This window comes from Cyanistes caeruleus, chromosome 9, assembly GCF_971803275.1.
Source record: "Cyanistes caeruleus chromosome 9, bCyaCae1.hap1.1, whole genome shotgun sequence".
Lineage (NCBI taxonomy): Eukaryota > Metazoa > Chordata > Aves > Passeriformes > Paridae > Cyanistes > Cyanistes caeruleus.
This window is the reverse complement of record NC_141709.1, coordinates 22,920,946-22,942,866: the sequence shown is the minus strand read 5'-3', so window position 1 is coordinate 22,942,866 and position 21,921 is coordinate 22,920,946. Positions and strand designations below refer to the sequence as shown.

General features: G+C 35.9%; 1 protein-coding gene across 47 annotated transcripts in view; it reads right to left on the bottom strand.

The window, feature by feature from the left end:
* Positions 1 to 21,921, bottom strand: part of FUBP1 (far upstream element binding protein 1) — a 34,733-nt gene that overhangs the window by 11,275 nt on the left and 1,537 nt on the right. For 2 of the 47 annotated variants that reach the window (XR_015273607.1, XM_086841376.1), the window contains exons 3-19: positions 20,229 to 20,267; positions 19,844 to 19,883; positions 19,015 to 19,064; positions 18,851 to 18,922; positions 18,504 to 18,561; positions 17,887 to 18,049; positions 17,709 to 17,807; positions 17,524 to 17,625; positions 16,739 to 16,841; positions 16,554 to 16,654; positions 15,831 to 15,972; positions 14,885 to 15,045; positions 13,967 to 14,121; positions 13,804 to 13,883; positions 10,890 to 11,018; positions 10,195 to 10,269; positions 5,182 to 5,327 (exon numbers count right to left, since the gene is read on the bottom strand). Coding sequence is in view for 17 of the 47 variants with exons in the window: in XM_086841376.1 (XP_086697502.1) it covers positions 5,182 to 5,327; positions 10,195 to 10,269; positions 10,890 to 11,018; positions 13,804 to 13,883; positions 13,967 to 14,121; positions 14,885 to 15,045; positions 15,831 to 15,972; positions 16,554 to 16,654; positions 16,739 to 16,841; positions 17,524 to 17,625; positions 17,709 to 17,807; positions 17,887 to 18,049; positions 18,504 to 18,561; positions 18,851 to 18,922; positions 19,015 to 19,064; positions 19,844 to 19,883; positions 20,229 to 20,267 (1,715 nt within the window). In the remaining 30 variants the exon portion in view is untranslated. Of the gene's footprint in view, positions 1 to 86; positions 2,677 to 3,424; positions 3,638 to 4,456; positions 4,806 to 5,181; positions 5,328 to 10,194; positions 10,270 to 10,889; positions 11,019 to 13,803; positions 13,884 to 13,966; positions 14,122 to 14,884; positions 15,046 to 15,830; positions 15,973 to 16,553; positions 16,655 to 16,738; positions 16,842 to 17,523; positions 17,626 to 17,708; positions 17,808 to 17,886; positions 18,050 to 18,503; positions 18,562 to 18,850; positions 18,923 to 19,014; positions 19,065 to 19,843; positions 19,884 to 20,228; positions 20,268 to 21,098; positions 21,162 to 21,921 lie in introns of those variants that run through there. The other 45 variants (XR_015273594.1, XR_015273598.1, XR_015273615.1 and 42 more) reach the window with 45 other exon arrangements.

Here is a 21,921-nt window from a genome sequence, read left to right as displayed (position 1 = left end):
GTTGCTACAATATTTTTGCTCTGAAGCTGTTACTTCAAACTAACAAAGGCAGGGATAGGAGCATAAAAAAGACAAAAACATTGCTATTATTATTCATCAGTTTACATTTATTGAGAAAAACCATACAAAAACCATTATACAATTAATGTGTATCCATATTACATACAATGTCAATGCAAGCTCAAAACCACATTTTTGTAAAGCATTCAATTTACCTCAAGTCCAAGCTGCATCTCCCTAAGACACTGTTCCCATCACAGTTGCCTTTTAAAGCCAATCTTCTGTTTACACACGGGTAGTTTCTGCAGAGAACACTTTTCTCAGGACGAAAAGGCATTTCACATGCACGCAAGAGAAATACTTGTGCATACACAAGAGTTTCATAAGCTATTACTAGGGAAGAGGGACTCCTGTCAATCGTATGCTTTCTGAAAAGCCCAGTCCTCCCTCCCCCCACTTCCAGAGAAAAAGCAAAATGGAAAAGCTTTCAGCATGCAATGGGAAACTTAAGAATTACTCTGGAAAAGAACAGGGGAGAAACAGTTTCTACCATCCAATAAAATACCACTAGTAAAAAGATGAAATACTTCAAGATAGGCTGTGCAAGTGAACTGTGATCCTGTCTGCCCGGACAAGTGAAACATGACTTATAATTAAGCTACACTAAAGAATATCCACCTATATTTTATTCCATGTCCTAATAAAGTACAGGCTGCAGAAAGTGATATGAAAATGCTTTTCCTACTTAGAAACATTATGCTTCCTTTTAAAACCTGTCTTACTCTTTAAATTCATTGTGGGACACTAAGTGGTGAGGGTGGGGTAAGCAGGAAACATTTCAAGACACCTTTTGGACAGGTTCACTGCATTTCTTAAGCAAGTCCAGTCATCTTTTTGGCTACTGCGGTAACTCCAACAATCTACTGTTGTCCCAGGAACTCCGAGTTTGGAGACAGAGTTGAAAAAGAAACACTAAGCTCTGCACAAATCAGCATGCCTGTAAGCCCTGCAGTGAGAAAGCTGGAAGCCAAAACACCTCAAATGCTACACACAAGAACATCTCCCCTTTCACACACTAGCAATACCCCAAATACACTGGCTTTTTCTTCTCTATCTCCTTCCACAGGCTAAATTAACCATTTGAAAGACCGTTCAAGAAATTTTAGGAGTAACAGCTGAAGGAAAAAGTACGATGTAAAAAGGAAGTGAACAAACGACTCACCCCCAACACTAAATCCACAGTATCAAAATCCAAATGGTACACACCTACCCTCTTCTCACGTCAAAAATGAAGTTACATGTTAAACTACAGATGAAATGCTAAGTGGCTTGAGAAACTGAAGCACAACTATTAATTCAGTTCAAAAATTAGCTTGACTGTTTAGAAGAATATAAAGTAAAATAGATGATTTATATTATTAAATCACAGTTTAAAAACTTAACAGATTATGGAACATTTATGGTCAAACAAAGAATACTTTAAAGAATGAAAAGTGATCAAAACAAAAATTATACCCTATATAATTATGTATGGGATACATTTCAAATCTGTTAATCTTTTGCCAATTTTACCTTCTACATGGAGCCCTTCTATGGTCCATGCTCATCGGCTCACCAATGGCATACACTCAAAGGATTCCTCTTTACTGGCAGTAACTATCTCAGGACCTGATTCTATGAGCTATGATTTGGTGCTTGCAGCATCTTCAGCACTGTGTGTGAAAATGAAGGCAGTATTTTTGAATATTTTTCTTTGATGTACAGATAAGCAGGACTTTTGAAAGAGGAGCAGCACAGTTCAGAAACAAAATAATGAACAAAAAAACCAAAGAGATGCTGCTTTATGTTAAGCTAAAAAAACCAACAACAAAAGCTCAGAACAAAAACCTGTACCAGACCATCTGTAAGACATTTAACATTTCATACTATCAAAATATTCAGCAATTCAGTTAAAAGTATCAAGAAAACAGGATACACTGACTGCTATAGCGATAAAACATTATTTGCTGTACTGTTAAGATTTAAGTGGTGCTCATGCTTTTTAGGTTAAAACATACTCATCTCAAACTCCAAAATCTCTTTTCCTACCATGTCAAGTATGAATAAGCAAACTAAGTTATCTAGAGATTCCACTAACACACTATAACTGTAAGACATGTTATCAAGTTCAGTGATAACAACAAGAAGTCATTCTTTACATTTAGGTCTTATGGATTAGGTGGGAATAGTGCCCTATTATAAAAAAAAAACATTTGTGAAGGCTGTTGACATTTCTAACCAAAGCAATTCCTGCGTATTTTAAAGGTTTTGATTCTTTAATTGCAACATTTATCTATTTGAAGTAAAATAATAAAAATTACTTATTCTGATCAAGTTCAATTACTGCAATCTAATAATCTTTTCTAAAAAAAAAAAATAAAAAAGAAAAAAGAAAAAAATACATATTGACCTAGAAATATAAACAGTTGTTTAAAAACTTAAGATTTTCCACTCAAATGGAACCGTGAGTAACAATGCATTTGGGGAAGCAGCAGATTGCTTTTCAATACACAACCACAAAGATCTCACAGGGACAACATTAATGTACTGAAATATATTAATTTATATACTTCCTTAGGTTGTGCTTACCTGTTGCTTTTTTGCAGCAGAACCTAAGGTGGAAGGTCTGGGAAGGCACTGTGAAGTATAAATAATTGCACTGTTTGCAATTAATAAAGATTTTATACCTTAAATGAATCAAAATCAACAGCCTCCATTTTGTGAATGATAAAGAATCCAGTGAATTTCATTTTGCTCAGTTTAGTACATAATAAATGCACCATTCTGTAAGATTATCTACAAAATACCATGCAAAATACCTGAACTATTAAACTTAATACCCTACACTAAAGATAGCAAATACTGTCCTAGCCTTCTTCAAGCTACCAGCATAATTCCTAATTTTGAAAGGGATAAAAATAATTCCTTCTATTTCTACAGCACAATACATACATTGCTGATTACCTGAAAAAACTACTTCAGTTTTCAAGCCTTAACTTTTACTTCTCTGTGCAGCCACCCTAAAAAAATTTACTCTCAAAGCAACAACATGGTGTTCCAAAAATTAAAGCAATTAACAGTTACAGAATTATTTAAAACATACCTACATCACTACATATCCGCAAACTATCTGGAGAAAAAACAACTCTGTCTAACATGTGGTTCCAAAGACTTCAATGTCATGATATGCATACTTTAAACACTGAATGACAGCTGTCTCAGGAGTTCTAACAAAAAAACTCTTACTCAGATAAACAGAAACATGATTTTCTTTAGCTATTGCTAAAAGTTTCAGGAATACTTACCCACAAAACTCAGATTATGTGTATGTATATATATAAGCAAACCTATGTTTCTGAATTAAGAAGCAATGATGATTTCCTAAGATACCAGCACTGTATTCCAACATAATATCACACAAGTACAGCATTTGCATTATGTGGAACATTGACAAAAAGATACTGTTGCAGTTCATCAATTTGTCATTCTGATGTACTTACAGTGCAATGCTCCTTGAAGGAACAATCAAGGATGATACACAGCACAGTCCTCCTCACCCCTATAGAGCTAGTTCTATACTGGCTGGATCAAACCTGCACTTCAACAGACAATGGCAAGACAGACTGTAGTGCATGTAGTCTAATATATGCAAAGAGCCAATAAATATGCAAAGAGCAAACATAGGATTTCAAGAGAATCAGCTTTTTAGTATGAGCATTAGAGCAATAAGAAGTTTCAAGTATATATAAAAAAATAATCAGTTGATTCAAATACTTGAATATTTACAAAAGAGAAGTTATCTGCTCTGCAGGAAGTTCTCAACCACTCCCACCACTCAAACAAAACAGCGTTTTAAGGACAGATGCAATTTCTGTAACTACTATGCATTACCACATTGACTTTTCTATACTGAATTTTGAAGTGGACTACTTTAAACTGAAGGTTTAAGCACATTACACTTTAAGTTTTATAACTAGTCTGAAAAAATCCATAAAATAGTTATGCATGAACAGTTTTGAAGTATTCAATTAAAAACAAAAGTTATCTGTTATAGCAGCTGCACAGGTCTGAAACAGTGGTCATGAATAAAAAGAAATTTCACTGTTAATGCAATGGAAGTATGCCAAAAGATAATCTTCTTAAACACATGCAGTTTTAATCAAGTAGAAAGAAAATCAAGGTATCAAGATTACTGGTTGCTAGGCAGCAAAATACAATGAATGAAAGAGATGCTCCATCTACAGCTATTCTGCAAGAGGGGAAAAACATGCTAATGACAAGTTTTTAAACTCAACAAGATTTATGGGGGGGGGGAAAAAAACCCAACTCACTTTGTGTACAGGTACCTTGATTCAGCGTTGCAAATCAATCCTATGATTAATTCTGCATATACCCACATATCCAACTTACCGACACAGGAGGTTTCATATTATTTATTGTAAAGCACAAAACAGGCATTTTAAAAGTGATAAAGTATACATTGAAAAAGTACATTTATATCACAAAGCATTGACCACATAATTGCAAATACATTTGCTGGAATGTGTACATCTACACTAATACTAAAAACAAACCATTTTTTCATTTCTACACAGAAATATTACCTCCTATCAGTAGTGATAGATATTTTGTACATTTTCAAAAACACTATTTTTTTAACCAAAATTAAGATCTTCATCAAGGCGTCTGCATCCATACATTTAACAAAGGTTTTTTCCCCCACACAATGAAGCAAATACTGTATTGTCCACTTCTTATTATTGGCCCTGTGCAGAAGAGATACATAAGAGATACACAAAAAGTTAAAGAAAATCCTTTAAATCGAGCTAACTCAGGAGTGAAGCCTTTAAGAAAGAAAAATTGGTTAATGTAAATGGTGGTGGCTTCTTGCATGGTTTTCAAAACCCTGGGAGGAGAAAGTTTTTCTTCTTTTTTTAAAAAAAAAACAAAAACAATCACCAAACATATGGATAGATACAGAACTCAAGTTATCAGGTAAACAAAGTCATCTACTAAGTATTCTGATAGCTATTTTGCTTGAAAAAAAGATGCACACCCCAAAGGAACAAAGCAGGAGACATGCAAAAACATATCTACAACCACTGAGACAGAAGCCAGGCAAAAACCACTTTAGGACTGTACCTGTGGTGCTGGAGGATGCTGTGGCATTCCCTGTGGACTTGTCTGAGCGTAGTACGCTGCCTGCTGCCTGTAGTACTCAGCCCACGCTGCGCTGTAATCTGGCTGGCCGCCCGGAGGAGCCCCAGCAGGGGCAGGAACAGCTTGACCTGCAAGTAATTACAATTACACACCTCTTTTGTTGCAATAGAAATGGGAATATTTCAAGATCTCAGCGCCTAACGAACATCACCTAACAATATTCCTCCAAGGCTTTTGAATAAACTTGTGGCTGCTTTTAACAGTCTAAAAACTCATCTGATTATTTTAATGTAATGATTCCCATGTAAATCAAAATTGAGGAACCGTAAGGACAGTTGTTTCTGCCTTTCGATTCATACTAATGAATCATGTTTAAAGTCTGCTGACCTAAACAACAGTAGCATTTGAATACACACCAAGAGGCAAAACTTTTTGTAATCCACCTAGACTAATTTTATCTTATTTTACAGACTGCATTCATTAGCTCAGCAGATGCTAATTCATACACTCCCCCAATTCTGACATCCATCATTCAATTACAAGGTTACTGCAGGTTACATTTTGCAAGAAGTGCAATAATTTTTGTGAACATTTACTCCACCACAGAATAGTCCTGAAATTTGCTTCCACGCTTTGTGGAAGTTCCAAGTGTCTAGAAACAAGAGCATGTAAAAATGCACTCTTCCAGACAGCTCGGAAATACTGCTCCTTTCAAATAGAATCAACTGACTAAAATCCCAAACAGTGACAAACTGATACACAAGGACTCTTCAGCACATTAAAAAACAAAGCAGAGCAATCAAAGAAAACTACAGACAACCTTTCAGCTGTTCTGTTCTCCCACAGAAGATGTGCCAGACATTTTTACTTCCTTTTTCCCCCAACTTCAGAAACACCAAACACACCGCTCCTAGTACCACTAATCTTTACGATTTCTGAGAGCTATTTTTGCAGTTACCACTACAAAATGTATGACTCTAAGCAAAGCAACACTCTCTATGCTCTACCTAAACATCTGTCCATGCACACTTGCAGGCAACCCAGACAGAAGGGTTTTATAGAGTGCTTCATTTGAAGTTTCCTGAAATTCCAAACCAGAGCTTTCATTACTGTGCTACGACACTTTTGATTTACATTCTTAGTGGGTTATTTTTCAAATCACAAGTTCTACAGAATTAGGATACTACCAAAAAACCACTACGTCTGCAAGTTTTTTTAAGATACAAGAAGAGAAACCTCCAAACCCAGCAAAAACAAGCCACCACATCACATCATCCTACAGGAAATAAACCCAGGCAAAATGCAACTCTGCACCCTGTACAATTCCATGTGCACCCAACTGTCTATTCTGTTACAAACAGAAAGGGGCAGCTTCCACATGATGAGGGCTGGAAGCTTTCAATTCTACCTGAAAGCACCTCACCTTTTATTTGAATGCAAGTGCACCGAGCAACTTTCTGGGGAACAGAGGAATGTGAGCATCAAAAATTCTAATGAATATTTTCTATGTTATCAGGTAGAAGGCTGGCTTTGTTTGGTTGGGTTTTTTAATACTTTAATAAAGAAAATTCACATGAAGAATCTCAGCTATTCACACTACTCCTACACACGTGTAGTTTTCTAATCTTCTCAAAAACATGAAGCATGAGCAGAATGTATCCGGCAAAGCACTATCCTGAAAACCATCAAAATACAACCTTCCACTTTCCAACTCTCTTTACAACTTAGTTTTTCCACTTATACTGTACGTAACCACTGAAAGTTTACCTTTTGATTTATACAGTAAAGGAATTTCCAGAAAAACCTAAATGTCTTCAAATCTTTAGAGCTGTTATCACATTTCTCAACTTGTAATGTACTACCACTTGCAGTTTACATTTCTAATCAATTATTTTAACTAAAACTACCTTCAATATGGTTACAAATTATCCCAGGATATATTCTTCCCACATTCACCATTACTTTGAGATAGTAACTGTATTTACAAATTACTGTCAGCACAACTGAATGTCAAAGATAAGGGATTTTTTGTGCATTATGACCCAAGAACCTTTGGACATTCAACTATGTCAAGGCAGCACTGAAATTCAAATAATAAATCAAATAAAGGAAATTTAACATCTACTCAAAGATGTCAAACTGGACTTCTGACATGATGGGTATTTTAGGTGCACCATTTGCCTACGAAGTACCATGAGTACTTATGAGTACTAGCACAAGTTCTGAACCTACACTTGGAATTCAGCAGTTTGGTAAAAGCTTCCCTTCAGTGTAGAAGCTGCACTAAGCAGCACCCGTTTGTTATATCCAAACTGAAAGTCCAAATTCAATGGGAACACTTATGGGTAATCCTGATCAACTCCATACAAAGGAAATACGAGAAACACTGAACACCTCCCCTTTAAGGAGTGCTGAGAAAGGAAACACTAGCAGAATTTGCAGTTCAACATTATCAAGGGTGATTCTAGCAAGAGCTGTTTTGTTTCTTGTTCCTACTACAATGCTGAGGAATCTTTTGAAAACACTTCTGTTTTATTATGGAATCCTTTAACTGTATGTCAAGTCCACAATATAGGGGAATGACTTTAAATGATAAATTGACAAGTTCCAATTGTGACATATAGATCATTTACTAATGATCATGACTTCATGTTTAGAGGAACTGTTAACCATGAGAAACTTTTTAGAGTACTTCCTACTCTAAGAAGTCCCTGAAACGAGGGTCTGAAAAAGGATATGGACTTTGCCACTGTATTTCTGAGTCAGAAAAGAGGCAAATATTCAAGTCACTGTTCAGTGAAAAATACAGTGAAGCATTCTCTGGGATTAACAAAGTCATACCACACCAGTAGGAAGCCACTTTGAAAACACTATTATTGTTTGGATGGGCATATTCCACAGTGTTTCAGCATTTTTAGTTCACTCATACCTGACTATGCATGAGAAAATCCGAAACACCAATTGCAGTACTATAGGCAACTTGGTTCAGCTTTACACAGGGATTATAAAAACAGTTTTCTTCTTCAGCAGCAAAGATAGAACTGATTGGGCTCAATGAGTGTGAGTTTCAGTTCAACTCTCTCTAACAATGTTTGGTGAAATCTGTGCTGTGAAAAATCTGACTCATCAAAGAGCAAGTGACTTGTAATTCCCATCCTCTGGCACAAGTTAATGGGGACACAAGATTACAGTACTACAGGAAGCACAAATGGTACTGGAAAGCCCGGAGAACACAAGAATGTGCTGCTGGACAGCCTTCCTGTCCATCAGGCCTTCTACTACTTAACATTGTTAATGAGATGGGGAAAACCAGCACCATTTAGCATTACAGCAACTCCAGCTGAATTCCTCTTCTCTAAGTGGCTTTAAAGAGAAATGCTATCTACCACATCAAGATTCTGCAGCAAGAAGTTCTCATGATTTATAGTCAAGTTATATAGGTCCAGCCATCAAGAGCTCTCCTTCAGGTAAAGAATTCAATTTGAACTAGAAAAAGGAATTAAGGTGAGAACTGCCCTCGTGTTTTTCCTCTTGTTTGACTGTCTTGGCATTTTTTACATTTTGCATTTTAAGAGCAACTATTTTTATCTCTCAATGTATTTTTTTGGCTCACACTCCTCTTTGGAATTGCTCCTGTAAACTCTATCCCAACACCTTATAACTAGCTATTATTTAATCTGAGTAAGTGCAAGACAAGTGCAACCCAGACTTTGCTTTCCAAGACAGCAAATTAGAAAGATGGCAGAGTGCCTGCCAACAAATTACATTATTTTAAAAAAAGTGAAAGCCACCCACGAGTTTGCATTTCAGAATGTGAGCCAAACTAAGAGAGACGGTAAATTGAAAATAGCTGAATGAACTAGGAAGAAAAATGGGAAGGCCTATCATCTTAGAAATCAAATATTTGGAGTTTTCTTAGTCTGATACACAGTTCTGGAACTAAATACTCATTATATGTTTTCTGTAGAACTCATCACTTACACTGTGCCAAAATAAAGAATAGTTATGTCTTGGAAAATAATTAACAATACAGTGGAAGGTTGCTAAGAGGAATTAAGTATTAATTAAGTAATAATAATTAAGTTATTGTTCTTAAATCTGAATGCTTTTAAATATTCCATGGGGAAACTGAGTGCAGCTGGAAGATGGCAGAACAGGCAAGAAACCTTCCTATGCAAACAAATATACATCCCGAACCAGAAGCTGCTGTATGTCTAGTCAGAAATACCTGGGAAAACACTGGCAATTCCTAAGTCCAATGGTATTCAGTATTCAGCCCTCCATCACCTACAGTATCCATGTCAGGACACCAGGGACAGAACATGACCTTGATTTAACAGGTAATGACACCTTCTGCCAGTGCATAAAAACCACATACTCTCTCCTTATACATAAAACAATTAAATAATCAAGTTAACCAGCACATTCCTTTATTTTTTATAAAAAAAAGCTACCAACAACATACAACCTGCAGTTTAAACACAGGTCTAGAGTGCTGCAAAGCAAAAGCTATTTTAAAAAAGGCACAACATAAATGGAAACTAATCATGATGCCTTAGTAACCTGTAACACAGGAAGGAAAGTACAAGAAAAAAAATTATATGTAATCTGAAGAAAATTGGGAAACAACTACCGAACAAGAAAAACAACAGCTTCATAAAGTATATAAAAATGGAACTTCAAAACTTAAGAAATGTACTTTAAAATACTCAGATTGAAACATTTAAAAGATACTGTTTCCCAATGATCAAAGACATCTCATGAAGTATTTTTGTAAAACTAATTACTAGCAGGAGTACCATGAAATGCCTAAAAACGACACAAAATTAAAGTCTGTTTCTCAGCAGTATTTGGTTGAGAAGACACATGACTGTGAATTTCAATTTTTTTGGGCTAAAACCCCCATCTCATCCAGCAAAATACACAAGTCTCCTAGAACATTCCACTATGAATGTGCAACAGCAAAAAACAACAGAAAAACCCCTGCACGCTTACCCATTTTTTTGTAGTACTCCTCCCAGGCCTTGGTATAGTCAACCTGCCCTGCTGGTGCTGGATTTGGCTGATCTCCTGAATTACATTAAAAATAGTTAAACTAAAATTACTGGGATTTGTTTCACACATAATCCAAATAATCAGCTGAAATTTTCAGTAACAGTCCCACATGACATGACTCAAATCTGACACTATAAACCTTTCTGGTACAAGCTACTACAATTAGAAACTACTAGTAAAAAAGACACTTTTTCAAGATTCAGGAAGTGCATACCACTAGCAATACAAAATACCAAAATTCAAGTGGTAAGCCTCAGCCAGGCACAAAAATTAAAGTAACACAACTAAATACCACAACTGTAATTGTTCTAAACCCACTGGAAATGATGCAACCATTTAAGCAAATGACAATCAACAGCTTAGCTCATTACATTTTTATTTATGACAGCTCTGTGTAGTCATTAAATCAGCCCACATTGCAACAGAATTCTCTTTGGAGTATATTCCAAGATATATACATTACCCTTGTTACTGCTGAAATTAAGAAAAGCAATATTGAAGGCCATAAGCAATAGATTTCCAAGAAAAGCAGCTACTTAAAATAAATTTGTTGACATACAAGGACAACAATAAAAAATTATAGGGCATTTACACCTCTTGCAATGAGAAATATGTCCATTTCACTCAGTATCTACCTTGTCCATTAGTTTGGGTTGTAGCTGGTCCACCAGGAGGGGCTGCAGGTGGTGGCTGTGCTTGCTGCTGATAATAGTGAGCATAATAAGCTGCCCACGCTGCTGAATTGGGATCTGTTCCTGGCTTACCTAAGAAAACAGAACGTAAGCATTTATAACAGTACTACTACGGACAGAATGCTGTCCTCAATTAATCCTGTCCTAGGCATTCTTATTTTCCTCCAAGGAAAAATCCATCTAAACAAAATATCCATGTACATCCTTTAAGTACTTTTCTAGCATAAACTTTTGATCAGATTTCAGACCAATGTACTGTAAAAAGTGTACTTTCATAGAGCTGGTGAGATAAAAAAATTTTAGAACCTTTACTAACAATGCCACTTACTAACAATGCCACTTATTAATCTTATATGTGATAAACAGACACAGATTTTTCAAGTTAAACAGTCATGTTAATAAATGGTAGCAGCAATGAATCATTCTAGCACCAAACGATTTCAGTGGTTTTACTTTTGTTAGAACCTCACGCTAATGACACTGGCACCGGTGGAGGAGGCATGCCAAATACATATTTCTGAAACAGAAGAATACAAGACTTACTAGGTATTTGCAATGCTTGTCAGTTAAACTTTAAGGTAACAGTAAAATAGAGAAACATACAGCATTTTAAGAACCTGAATCCCCATACACGGCTATTAAGCATCACTGTTTACTTACAGCTTTTTAGTATTAAAAATAATAGAAACAGCTGCATCTTCTGCATCTATCTCCATGGTTCCTTATTTTTACCTACATCTAGGTAGGCCAATGATGCTGCTTCCTAGGGTTTTATTTCTCTGTTTTTCACATTTAGCCTCTAGGAATGGCTTATTCTTGCTGAATCACAGACTGATTATATTACCAGACTGGCAATCCACAATACCTGAAAATCTACTATTAGAGAACATAATATGTTTTACACAACCAGCATACATTTGCAAACAGCATTTGTAGTCTTAAAGAATAAAAGTATCTGCAAAGAAATGCAGCCAAGTGAGGAGAGAATTTTACAAAAGGACATGGAAACAATTGATACTTTATAGTAACTATACATAGGAATGGAAATACAATCCTCCCTAAACACAGAACAGGTAAGGCAGTGAGCAGTGGAAGAAATCCCCTGAAAAAGGCATTCAAGAAACCCAAAACAACAAATTAATGCTAAATAAAATCCTGTGACAATAGTCAGATGTAACCACTTCAAATGCATACAGAAAAAAATATTAACACAATACTTTCTGTTTTAAATTAAACTGCTTCCATTAACAATAGTGGATTTTTACTAACACATCCTATACTCTAAGGTTACCTGCAAACACCAAATAAGCCATTGCTCAGTTCCCCCGCCCCCTCCTTCTCCTTAGCTACTTCTCTAGAGTAGAAGAACAGAGCTGGTTTCATTAAATTTCCAAAGAAATCTGACTAGTAACTAGCTCCACTTTCACATGACAAGGGCAAGCATGATTCTGAAGAAAGCACCTCTGAAAAAAGTACTAAAACCTAACGAAAAACTAACCATTTGCTAACAGTGGAATGAGTAACTAAGTGAAAACTGTAGAAAATTCATCCAAAGAAATGCTGAACAAAAGAAACACCAACCTCAACTGCACATATGAGAACTTTCATTAGATTTTTAAGGAAAGTGTTTATCGAAAAAACAGTTACAGAATCATCAAGATGCCATCAAGGGAGTATTTTCCATTTTCTCATTTTTCTCATTTTTTCTCACACAGCCTTTATGTAGATAAATAACTCCATAAAAATAAAAAAGGTGGTGGGAAAAAGGCTGCAACATTTTAGCACTGGTTCTGCATTAAGTACTTTTGCTATGCTGAGACTAAGTTACTTTTACCCATTCTATTTCTAAATTATACCAGCATGATTACATGCAGAGCTACCTTGTGCAGAAGTTTGGGAACTAAAACCAGCAACAGTTCTTTGCAAAGACAATGTGACATACATAGAGGCCCCTTCTCCACTAATGGAAACTATGGCAGGAACAGAGGCTATCAGAAAATACCTGTCATTTATAACAAAAATAAATTGGCATCTTTTGGCTCAAGTTCTGAGGAAGCTGCACCTCAAACAAACGAGGTACAACAGACTCAAGCATCTAGTCTTACCATGCCTTCTGTGGCTGATGTTCCATTTCCCCATATCTTCCAGTCCAAATAAGGATGTAAACTTAACAAAAAGCAGGATACTACAACTTTGAAAGCTGTAATTAAGGAAGAACTCCCTGTCTAGACAATGACAAATAAAACAAAGATTCTACAATGATGGGTTTCAGAAGAAATACAAAACCCTTACATGGAACAGCTCAAAACCCTTACTAGTTTTACTGTATTAGCAGCAATTCACCAAGATTTTAGCCCTCAAAATGGACTCAACGAAATACACTGGTGTATCACACTTTTAAAAGTAATTATAATAGAACAAAGCCTAGAAACATCATAGCATTAACTGCAAAAAGACAAATCAGTAAAGACTTTTCAAAATTAAATACAAAGTGATTTACTATTAGAGAAAGAAAAGACATCCTTATTAAAGAACTTTATGCAAAAACATCAATTTTAAGAAAATGGAATTGCACAGAATCAGTGAACCAAAAAGTATCATAAATAGTGATGCAGTATCAGTAACATCTGTAAAAAAGCATACTCCAACTGTAACAGTTAAAATTCAACATTTCACAAGCCACACATGGAAAGTGCAAAACATAAGTAAACTGACAATCAGTGAAAAAAGCCAGAAAAACAGGAGCTTTTCAGTTTTGTGAGAGTAACACAAGTGAATGGTACAATGCATACTTGTAAGGACAGAATGGATGTACCTGAAACCTACCAACTCTACAGTACAGCTGTGCATTTCTTACCTGGGTCTGGTGGGTTTGGTGGCTGCCAGTGTGGATAAGCATTTCCCCATCCCTGTGGAGCATATGGAGCTGGAGGACCACTATAAAAGATCAGATCATACACACAGAGTGAAAGGCAGTCCCAAGGTCACCCCATACAGAAGTCAGCTGAAGCAATACTTACTGAGGTGCAGGACCAGGTGGGCCTGGGTTATAAGGAGCTGGATTATATGGTCCCATGGGAGCACCAGGACCCGGTGGCCCAGGAGGTCCATGGGGGCCAGGAACAACACCATGAGGACCATGGGGAACAGGTGGACCCAATGGATTCACTGGACCCTGTAACAAGGGTAGCATTGAGAAGAAAATATACCCTGAAGTTCTCCACTTTTCAGCATTTTAAAAGCATTTATCTGAACATTCAAAGAACATCTAAAAGGTTTGACTGGCTTTAAAGACAGTTTGCTGCAGAAAACAGGCTATTTAAAGTTTGATTAGGCTTAGAGCTAATTAAAGGCAGCTGCAGCTCTAACAGCAACTAAAACCTACATTTGTTTCAGTTCCTTCGTGAGGAAGATAAAGATTTTACAAAAAACCCACTGATTTTTCCACAAGCTGCACTGAAGTCCCCACACTCTAACAAGATCATCAGTTTTAAAATAAATCAATACATCTAAATCTGACTAAGCCTGCTTGTAAGATCAGGCAGAAAAGGCCTCTAGTAAATTTGATTACATGCACACACACGCCAACACAAAAGCGCAGGGAAATTGAAGGTGTAACCTGGATTAGAACTTTACCCAAACATACTGAGACTGAAAAACAAAACCCACAATTTAGTGTCATTGACATCTTTGAACTTATAAAGTTTTTCATATACACAAAATTGGCATTCTCATGAACACACCATATGATGTTGAAGATATTGTTTCCACTTCAAGATTTTGTTGTATTACTTTAAATCCAGATTACTATTACTACCAATTTATTATCTGATTAAATTAATCTGGGAAGTGAAAGGAAAGAGCAATCTTCACAAAGGAGAATTGCTTTCAGGTCTGTTTAGTTCTAAGAGTAAACAAAAAAGCAGTTATCCACTCACTCCAATCTTTTCTTCTATAAGTTGTCGTGCATAATCTATCTGCTGGGGTGTTCCACGGATAGTAAACATCTTCATGTTTGGATCCGCATTAGGTGGAGGATTTCTCTGAAGTTCTATTCTAGCACCAGACTGTTGGCTTATACTTTTAATAGTTTCACCACCTACAATGCAATACAGAGTTTTTATGACATGGATCATAGCAAAAAATACTGATTCACATCAGAGAAAGTCAACTGCATGGAAGCCAAAAAGACATAAAAAGGCACCTATTCTTATGAGCCTTTCAAGAACATTCTAACAACTCAAATAAAGTATCTTCAGTGTAGTATTGAGGTTTAATGGCAATAAACTAGTAAAATAGATTTTTTTAAAGATAACAAAAATGTTACTCAAACAGCAGCAAAGAATTCCTACAATCTTATCTGCATTTTTCATTTACATTAACATTTAATAGTAGACATTAATAACAACAGACACACATGTTTATCAGTAAATAGGAACTTAGAACTTAACCTCCCTATATAGGGGCAAGAAAGCCCAAATGACAAAAAAGCCCCACAGAGGCTGACAAGATAGTTAAGTCCACAATTTCTTGCAGCGCACCAAAGCCAGAAAGCTAAATTCCCTGAACTGGCTCCTACTCTCACAAGATCCAGAGAAGTAATATGTACCATTAGTAGATACAAAGTCTTCAAAACAGGGTAAATTAGGCAATAAAAATTTTTAAAACATCACAGAAGCACAAATATATTCTGAGTTGGAAGGGACCACAAGGATCATGGAGCCAAACTCTTAAGTGAAAGGCCCATATAGAGACTGAACATACAACCTCAGCATTATTAACATCACGCTCAACACATATCTCTGTAGCACGGCATTTGTCCTAACAGAAAAGCTGAACTGTTTTTGAAGTAACATACAGATATACATATATAAGCTATATTGCCTTTTCCAATGATTAATCCAGTTTTGCCAGTAGGGACAATAAAATTGAACTCCTGTAATCCACCAGGAGGCCCCATATTCCAGTTGCCTTGGCCTCTACCCCTTCCTCGACCACCAGGTCCTGGTCCACCAGGGTTACCAGCCTACAAAGAAGCAACAACAAATAAGCATTTTCTATAAAACTACCACAAACAAACAATGCAAACAGGTTATATGATATCATTGTTAAGAAAAAACTGATTCACTACCCAGACAATTTTGCTAGTTAAAGAAGTGCCTTTTATGGAAGACCTAAATAAATCTAAGAAATGTTCTGTATAATTCTGCATAGAAAAGATCAACAGAAAAGTATATAGAAGCAAGAAGAAAATTTCACACATACAAAGATGTGATTTCTGTCTGCCCTCTATAAATGCAGTAGTGGGGCTCATCTAACAATAAGCTTTTAAAGACTGATTTACAACCAAAAGTAAGAGCATTATCAGTTATTAACACAAAACAGAAGCAGCAGCTCTAAAACCAGCCACATCAAGAAATGCCATGACTTTGAATCAGTATGGTCACTTGCAAAACTGTAACTGTAAAAGTAAACATTCATATTCCAGACCAAACCTGGAAGTAGATTCAAGTGGCACAATTATTTTCTTTAGTTACACACACACTTTTTGAAAACTTTGGACCTTTTCGGGCAGGATATTTTTAACACTGAACAACGTTACCCAACCTGAACACTGCGAAGGAGATCTGTAATAATTTCTGCAGCATGCTGACATCTGTCAGGAGGCCCTGTGATCTGGGCTATTCTATCTGGAGTTGTTCCATCATCTGGAATAAAAACGAATTATTCCAGTATATGCAATTCAGTAGATTTACATTTAAGTCACAGAAACTTATGAACGTGTTACAAACCTGGCTTAAATTGGATCCTAACACCAGCATCATTCTGGATCTTTTTAATCATCTCTCCATTTCTTCCAATAACAATACCTACAGCAAATCGTGGTATTGGAACCTGAAAAAAAACCCCAAAACCAAACAAATTGTCGATGACACAGATATTCTTAAAAAATCTACACAATGAAAGGGTTACAATTAGAATTGTAAACTAGGGCAAGACCAATACCACTTCAGACCTTTTCAAGGACGAATTTTTTAGTATCAAGTCACAAGCCATGCACATACTGGACTAAACCACTGAAAAGAAAGCAATTCTATGCTTTAGTTCTCATAGTGGTTGTAATTACAGTGAATTTTATGTTTCTTAGAATAAAAAAAAAATTAAAAAAAAAAAAAATTTTAGAGAGTGTCATAGATGCAGATTCTAGCAGATGAAGCCTTTAAGCCTCTCCCCTAATGATCAGAACAGTTACTAGCTTATGACTTGCAGTAACAGCTGGACTTAAGTTCTGTAAACGTTGAACTCCAATTTCAATCATGTTGCAACATTATATACTTGGCCATAAAATTTACTTATTTGATAAAAACCTCCAGCTACTTGAAATTGTTTGTAACTGTGGGCAATGTAAAGTGAATGCTGTCCATCATTTAGTGTCATAAATTCAGCAATGATCAAATAATACTTACATGCCACAATCACTTTTGTAATCTGATTAAAAGCTGTCAGTGGTATTACCCAACTTAACATTTTATTAACATCTCAAAATACAGTAAACAAGTTTTTCAACCATGCTTACGTCTATCCCTTCATTTCCTCCTATTCTTGACCCATATTCGTTGCGCACCTCTCTAAAGCCACCTTGATCACGAATTAACTCCAGCACCATTTCCTTGGCTTGCTAAAAAAAGAACAAAAGTTTGTTTAGGTACTGCAACATCAGAACAGATTTGAAAATGCTCTGAATTGTGATGCACTCCTTACCTGAACTTTATAAGGGTCTCCAGTTATCCTAAGGGGCTTGTCTGCACCAGTGTTCTGCGGACCATCTTGAATCATGACCATTTTGACACCTGCCCGCTCCTATTTGACAAAAGGGAGGTCAATACTCACTCAAATCCAGATTCAGTACTATCATATTTAAAACAAGATACATATATACCTGTAATTGTTTAATTGTCTCTCCACCTTTCCCAATAACTAATCCTGCTTTACTTGCTGGAATCATAATTTCTTGGACTGCATTTCCAGGTCCATCACCATGATGAAATCCAGGTGCAGGTCTTCCCTTTTCAACTATCTGATCAAGTAATCTTTTTGCTGACCTGTGAAAGAAAATACATATTTATAAATACTTATTCCCACAAGTATCACTTGCCCACAACTATGCTGCTTGGAAATCCTTTTAATTTGAAAGGTTTCTGAAAAAGAATTATGCTTGCTATCACTATGAAATATGAAGCAATCTCAATCAATCTGCAAAAGTAACTTGAGAAACTAACTGCAAAATAATAAAAACACCCCAATACTGGAATACAAATGGTGGTCCTTTACCAAACATATTTAATGAAGTTACCTCCTCAATGTCCCTGAATATAGTTAAACTCAAAGCTTAACTAAGAACTGAAGCTGCTGCTTGATTCAGCATGCAAAATAAAGACATTTGTATCTGTAACCACTAGCGCAACAAAAAGCAAGTATATATTCACATGTGTCAGGTCAGCTGCCATCAGAGTAAAATCACGATTACAGTCCTGACATCAGTTAAAACAAACTTACTGAACAGATTCTGGTGTTCCAGTTAGCATACATGATCTTTCTGGCAGGCCTCCACTGTCTACAGTCATAAAATAAAAACAACTTATCAGTAGTGTTAAATCACAAAAATATTATGAAATTGATCATAATACACAAATTATGGGATTTTCATATCCAATGAAACAGAATAATCAGTATAATAATTGCATTGCTTTAGCCCATCATAGTCGTAATTAGCACAAAAAAATGAACCTATATCTTAAATGAAGGCTCAGGCAATGAGAAGCAACCAATAATCTTCTAGACTTCCTACCAACCACCCCCAATTCCCCGCAACAGACAAGTTGAATCCCCCCACAAATAGTTACCAGGTGCAATCTGTATTTTACAGCCAGACTCCTGCTGTATGCGTGAGATCTGTTCTCCACCTCTGCCAATTACTTGGAGGAAAAAAATACAGAAAGATTATTTGTATTAACAGCATCTGCTAACATCCCCCACTACACTACAAGAGCACACTCATTCTACTTACTGAATCCAACCATCCCATCTGGAACTTTGTACTCCTCTGTCATCACAGACCTACAGCCAATGTTAAAAAAAAAACCATGACCATCCAGAGACCAAAACATATATCCTCCCATTAAACTAAAGCAAGCTACTGCCCCACAATCACCCTGGCTTACTTGCTTCCCATTAAGTTTAAAAGTCATTATGCAAGCAGTGTTATACATAAGCTGACAACACACAGAAACAACACAAAAGGTTCAAGTGTCATACAAATCAGTTGAAAGTTTTCCTTCATCCTCTTTATTAACAGATGTGCAGTACAGAAAAGGCTGCTATAGCATTTTGAGTTTCATCTGTATATCTGTCAAAGCATGCTGGAAATTTTGGTATGTCAGAACTGTCCAAAGAATAAGAGTAATAGTTGGATCTGTTTGTTTAGGCAAGAAATGAGTGAAGAGAACAACGAAGCTGTAATAAATGTAGTTGAGTAATACTCGGAATTATTTTGTTTTTAGGTCATTCAACTTTGCATTCTGTTTACAAGATGGCATCACCCCTTTTTTCTTCGTATTTGGTTCCAGTTTCTAGCAATGCTACCTGCTGAAGTAGTAAAAACCAGACAACATGTTTTCTTTTTATTAAGCTCTATCCACAGCCCAGACTATGGAGAAAGAAAGAGAGAGCAATGTAGGTAGATGATAAGTGTATAACTTTGGACTTGATAAAGGCTAAATTTCAACAGATCACACTAAGACAGAATAAATGCATCATGTGTTGATACCACTTTTCCAGAAAATCTGCTTGAAACTATTCCAATAAAAATTCTATGTAAGACTTAGTGTAACTCTTACCTTTGCTGCTGATGCATCGGTGGTAGCTGATTTCCAAAAGCTATAAACAAACATTGTTAAAATTAAATTCAAACAAGTAGTATAGTTTACAACTAAGCTTCTCCTTTGATAACAAAACTCAACTGTATCAAATTTTTGTCCAAGCTCACTTTTAAGAAGTGTTATCAAAAGGTTTAAAAACAATAAAGACTCTGAACTGTTGCTACCACCACTGTCAGTTTTACCAAGCAGACTCCCACTGCTTCAATAAATTAAGACATGAACCCCCAGCCATTTTTTGTATCTTACTTATTCAAGTGTCACCTACCAGAACACTTTCAAAGTGTTGTTCTGACAATGTTACACTTGTTTAGGTTTTTTTGGCAACAAAATAAAAATTACTTACAGTCATTCTGGGGAGCAACTTTCTTAGCATCTGGTTGATCTGCAAAATTAAGATTTTTTAAATTTTTTTTGCCAAGAAATTCAGGAAGTGTTTAAACCTTTTTAGTGTGAATTGTAAATTTCCAGTGTATTTTAGCCCCCTTTTTTTTTCCTTTCTTTCTTTTTTCTCCTCCAATTTCAGGGAGTTGATCATCTGAATAAAAGAAAGAATCTCACGAACACTCAGCACTTGGTTAGTATAGCTGAAAAGATGTTAGGTTTTTCCATGTATCTATTCAGTTTAACAAAAGGCAGCTTTCAGAACGCACTGTATGTAGATAGCTCACAGATACCCAGTCACTGAAACTCAACTAAGACAAGGAACAAAGTTGAGCTTTGTTGGCTGCTCAAGCTAATGATGCTTCTATAGTAAAAAAGAAAAAAAAATCAAATCCATACAAAAATCAACAATAATTAAAAAAATTAATTCTGACAATGACCACGAACTAGACCAAACATCTGAAAATACAACAGTATCATATGGTAATGCAATCTCAATCTGAATGTTGATATGAAATCCCTATCCAAATATCAAGCATTTCATAAGATAAAGCTTAAAAAAAAAAAGAGCAGATTCAAAGCAACTACATCACTTCTGTCCAAATCCTTTCTGTACAGTAGAAATAAAAGGCATCATGAACCTATATCTGAAAAAGTAATACTTCAGATGCTTCCTTCCCACCCCAAAATAAAAGCTATATGAACCACCATAATTTATGTGCAGCAAAAACTCAGTCACATATTCCAAGAAATATTTGTGTCAATCCAGAAAGATCCACTAGTTTATGTCATGTTTACATACTAAACACAGGTAATAAATAAAAATTCCTGCCTTTAAAAGGAGAGGGCATTCCCTCCCAGTGTGTTGTACTGCTCGGACTTGTCCAAGAGCCATCTACACATAAAATAAAAAGAATACATTACATATATCATCTGAAGCATCATTAGCTCATTTTTGTATATTAAAAACCTCACCTTAAATAGAAAAAAACCCTTTATTGTAGGACACAAGAATTCCTGCTATAAGGCCTTAGTTACATCTTGTAGACTGAGTTTCAATCCTCTTAAAGGAAAAAAAAGACATTTCTCTTTTGTGAGACCTATGACAACATTTCAGCAAGCTCAAAGATTTCTTCCTGTAATTTAGCTAGGGTTTTGTGTGTATATTAACCATATCAAACCCTGTTAAGTTCAATGCGGGTACTGCATAAGAGAAAGAAGACAACACACACACATTTCAAGAGAAAGCTTTACTGCAGTGTAAGGCAAATCCAAAAAGCTGCAACAAGTCAAAAGACTTAAGTATGATCTTATCAGGGTTCACACATGCTGTAGGCTGAACTATGAGACGACAAAAAGGTGTCCTCAATGTAGAAAATTTACTTTCCTGTGTTTTTTTTTTTAAAAGTCCTATGCTTTTACAATGAAACACATTAATACTTTTATTAGAAACAGTGCAGTAATAAAGTTACCGAAACAATCCAGCTTCAGGAGCACTTCCTGCTCTAATTGTAATGTACGAGTTGTAACCAATCCCACGAAACCACAAAATACTTAAATGACACCTGCATAAGCATTTTGCAACCTGAATATTTCTATCATTTTCCCCAGCATGCATTTTTCTATTTGCAGCTCTTAAAACCACATTTAAAATA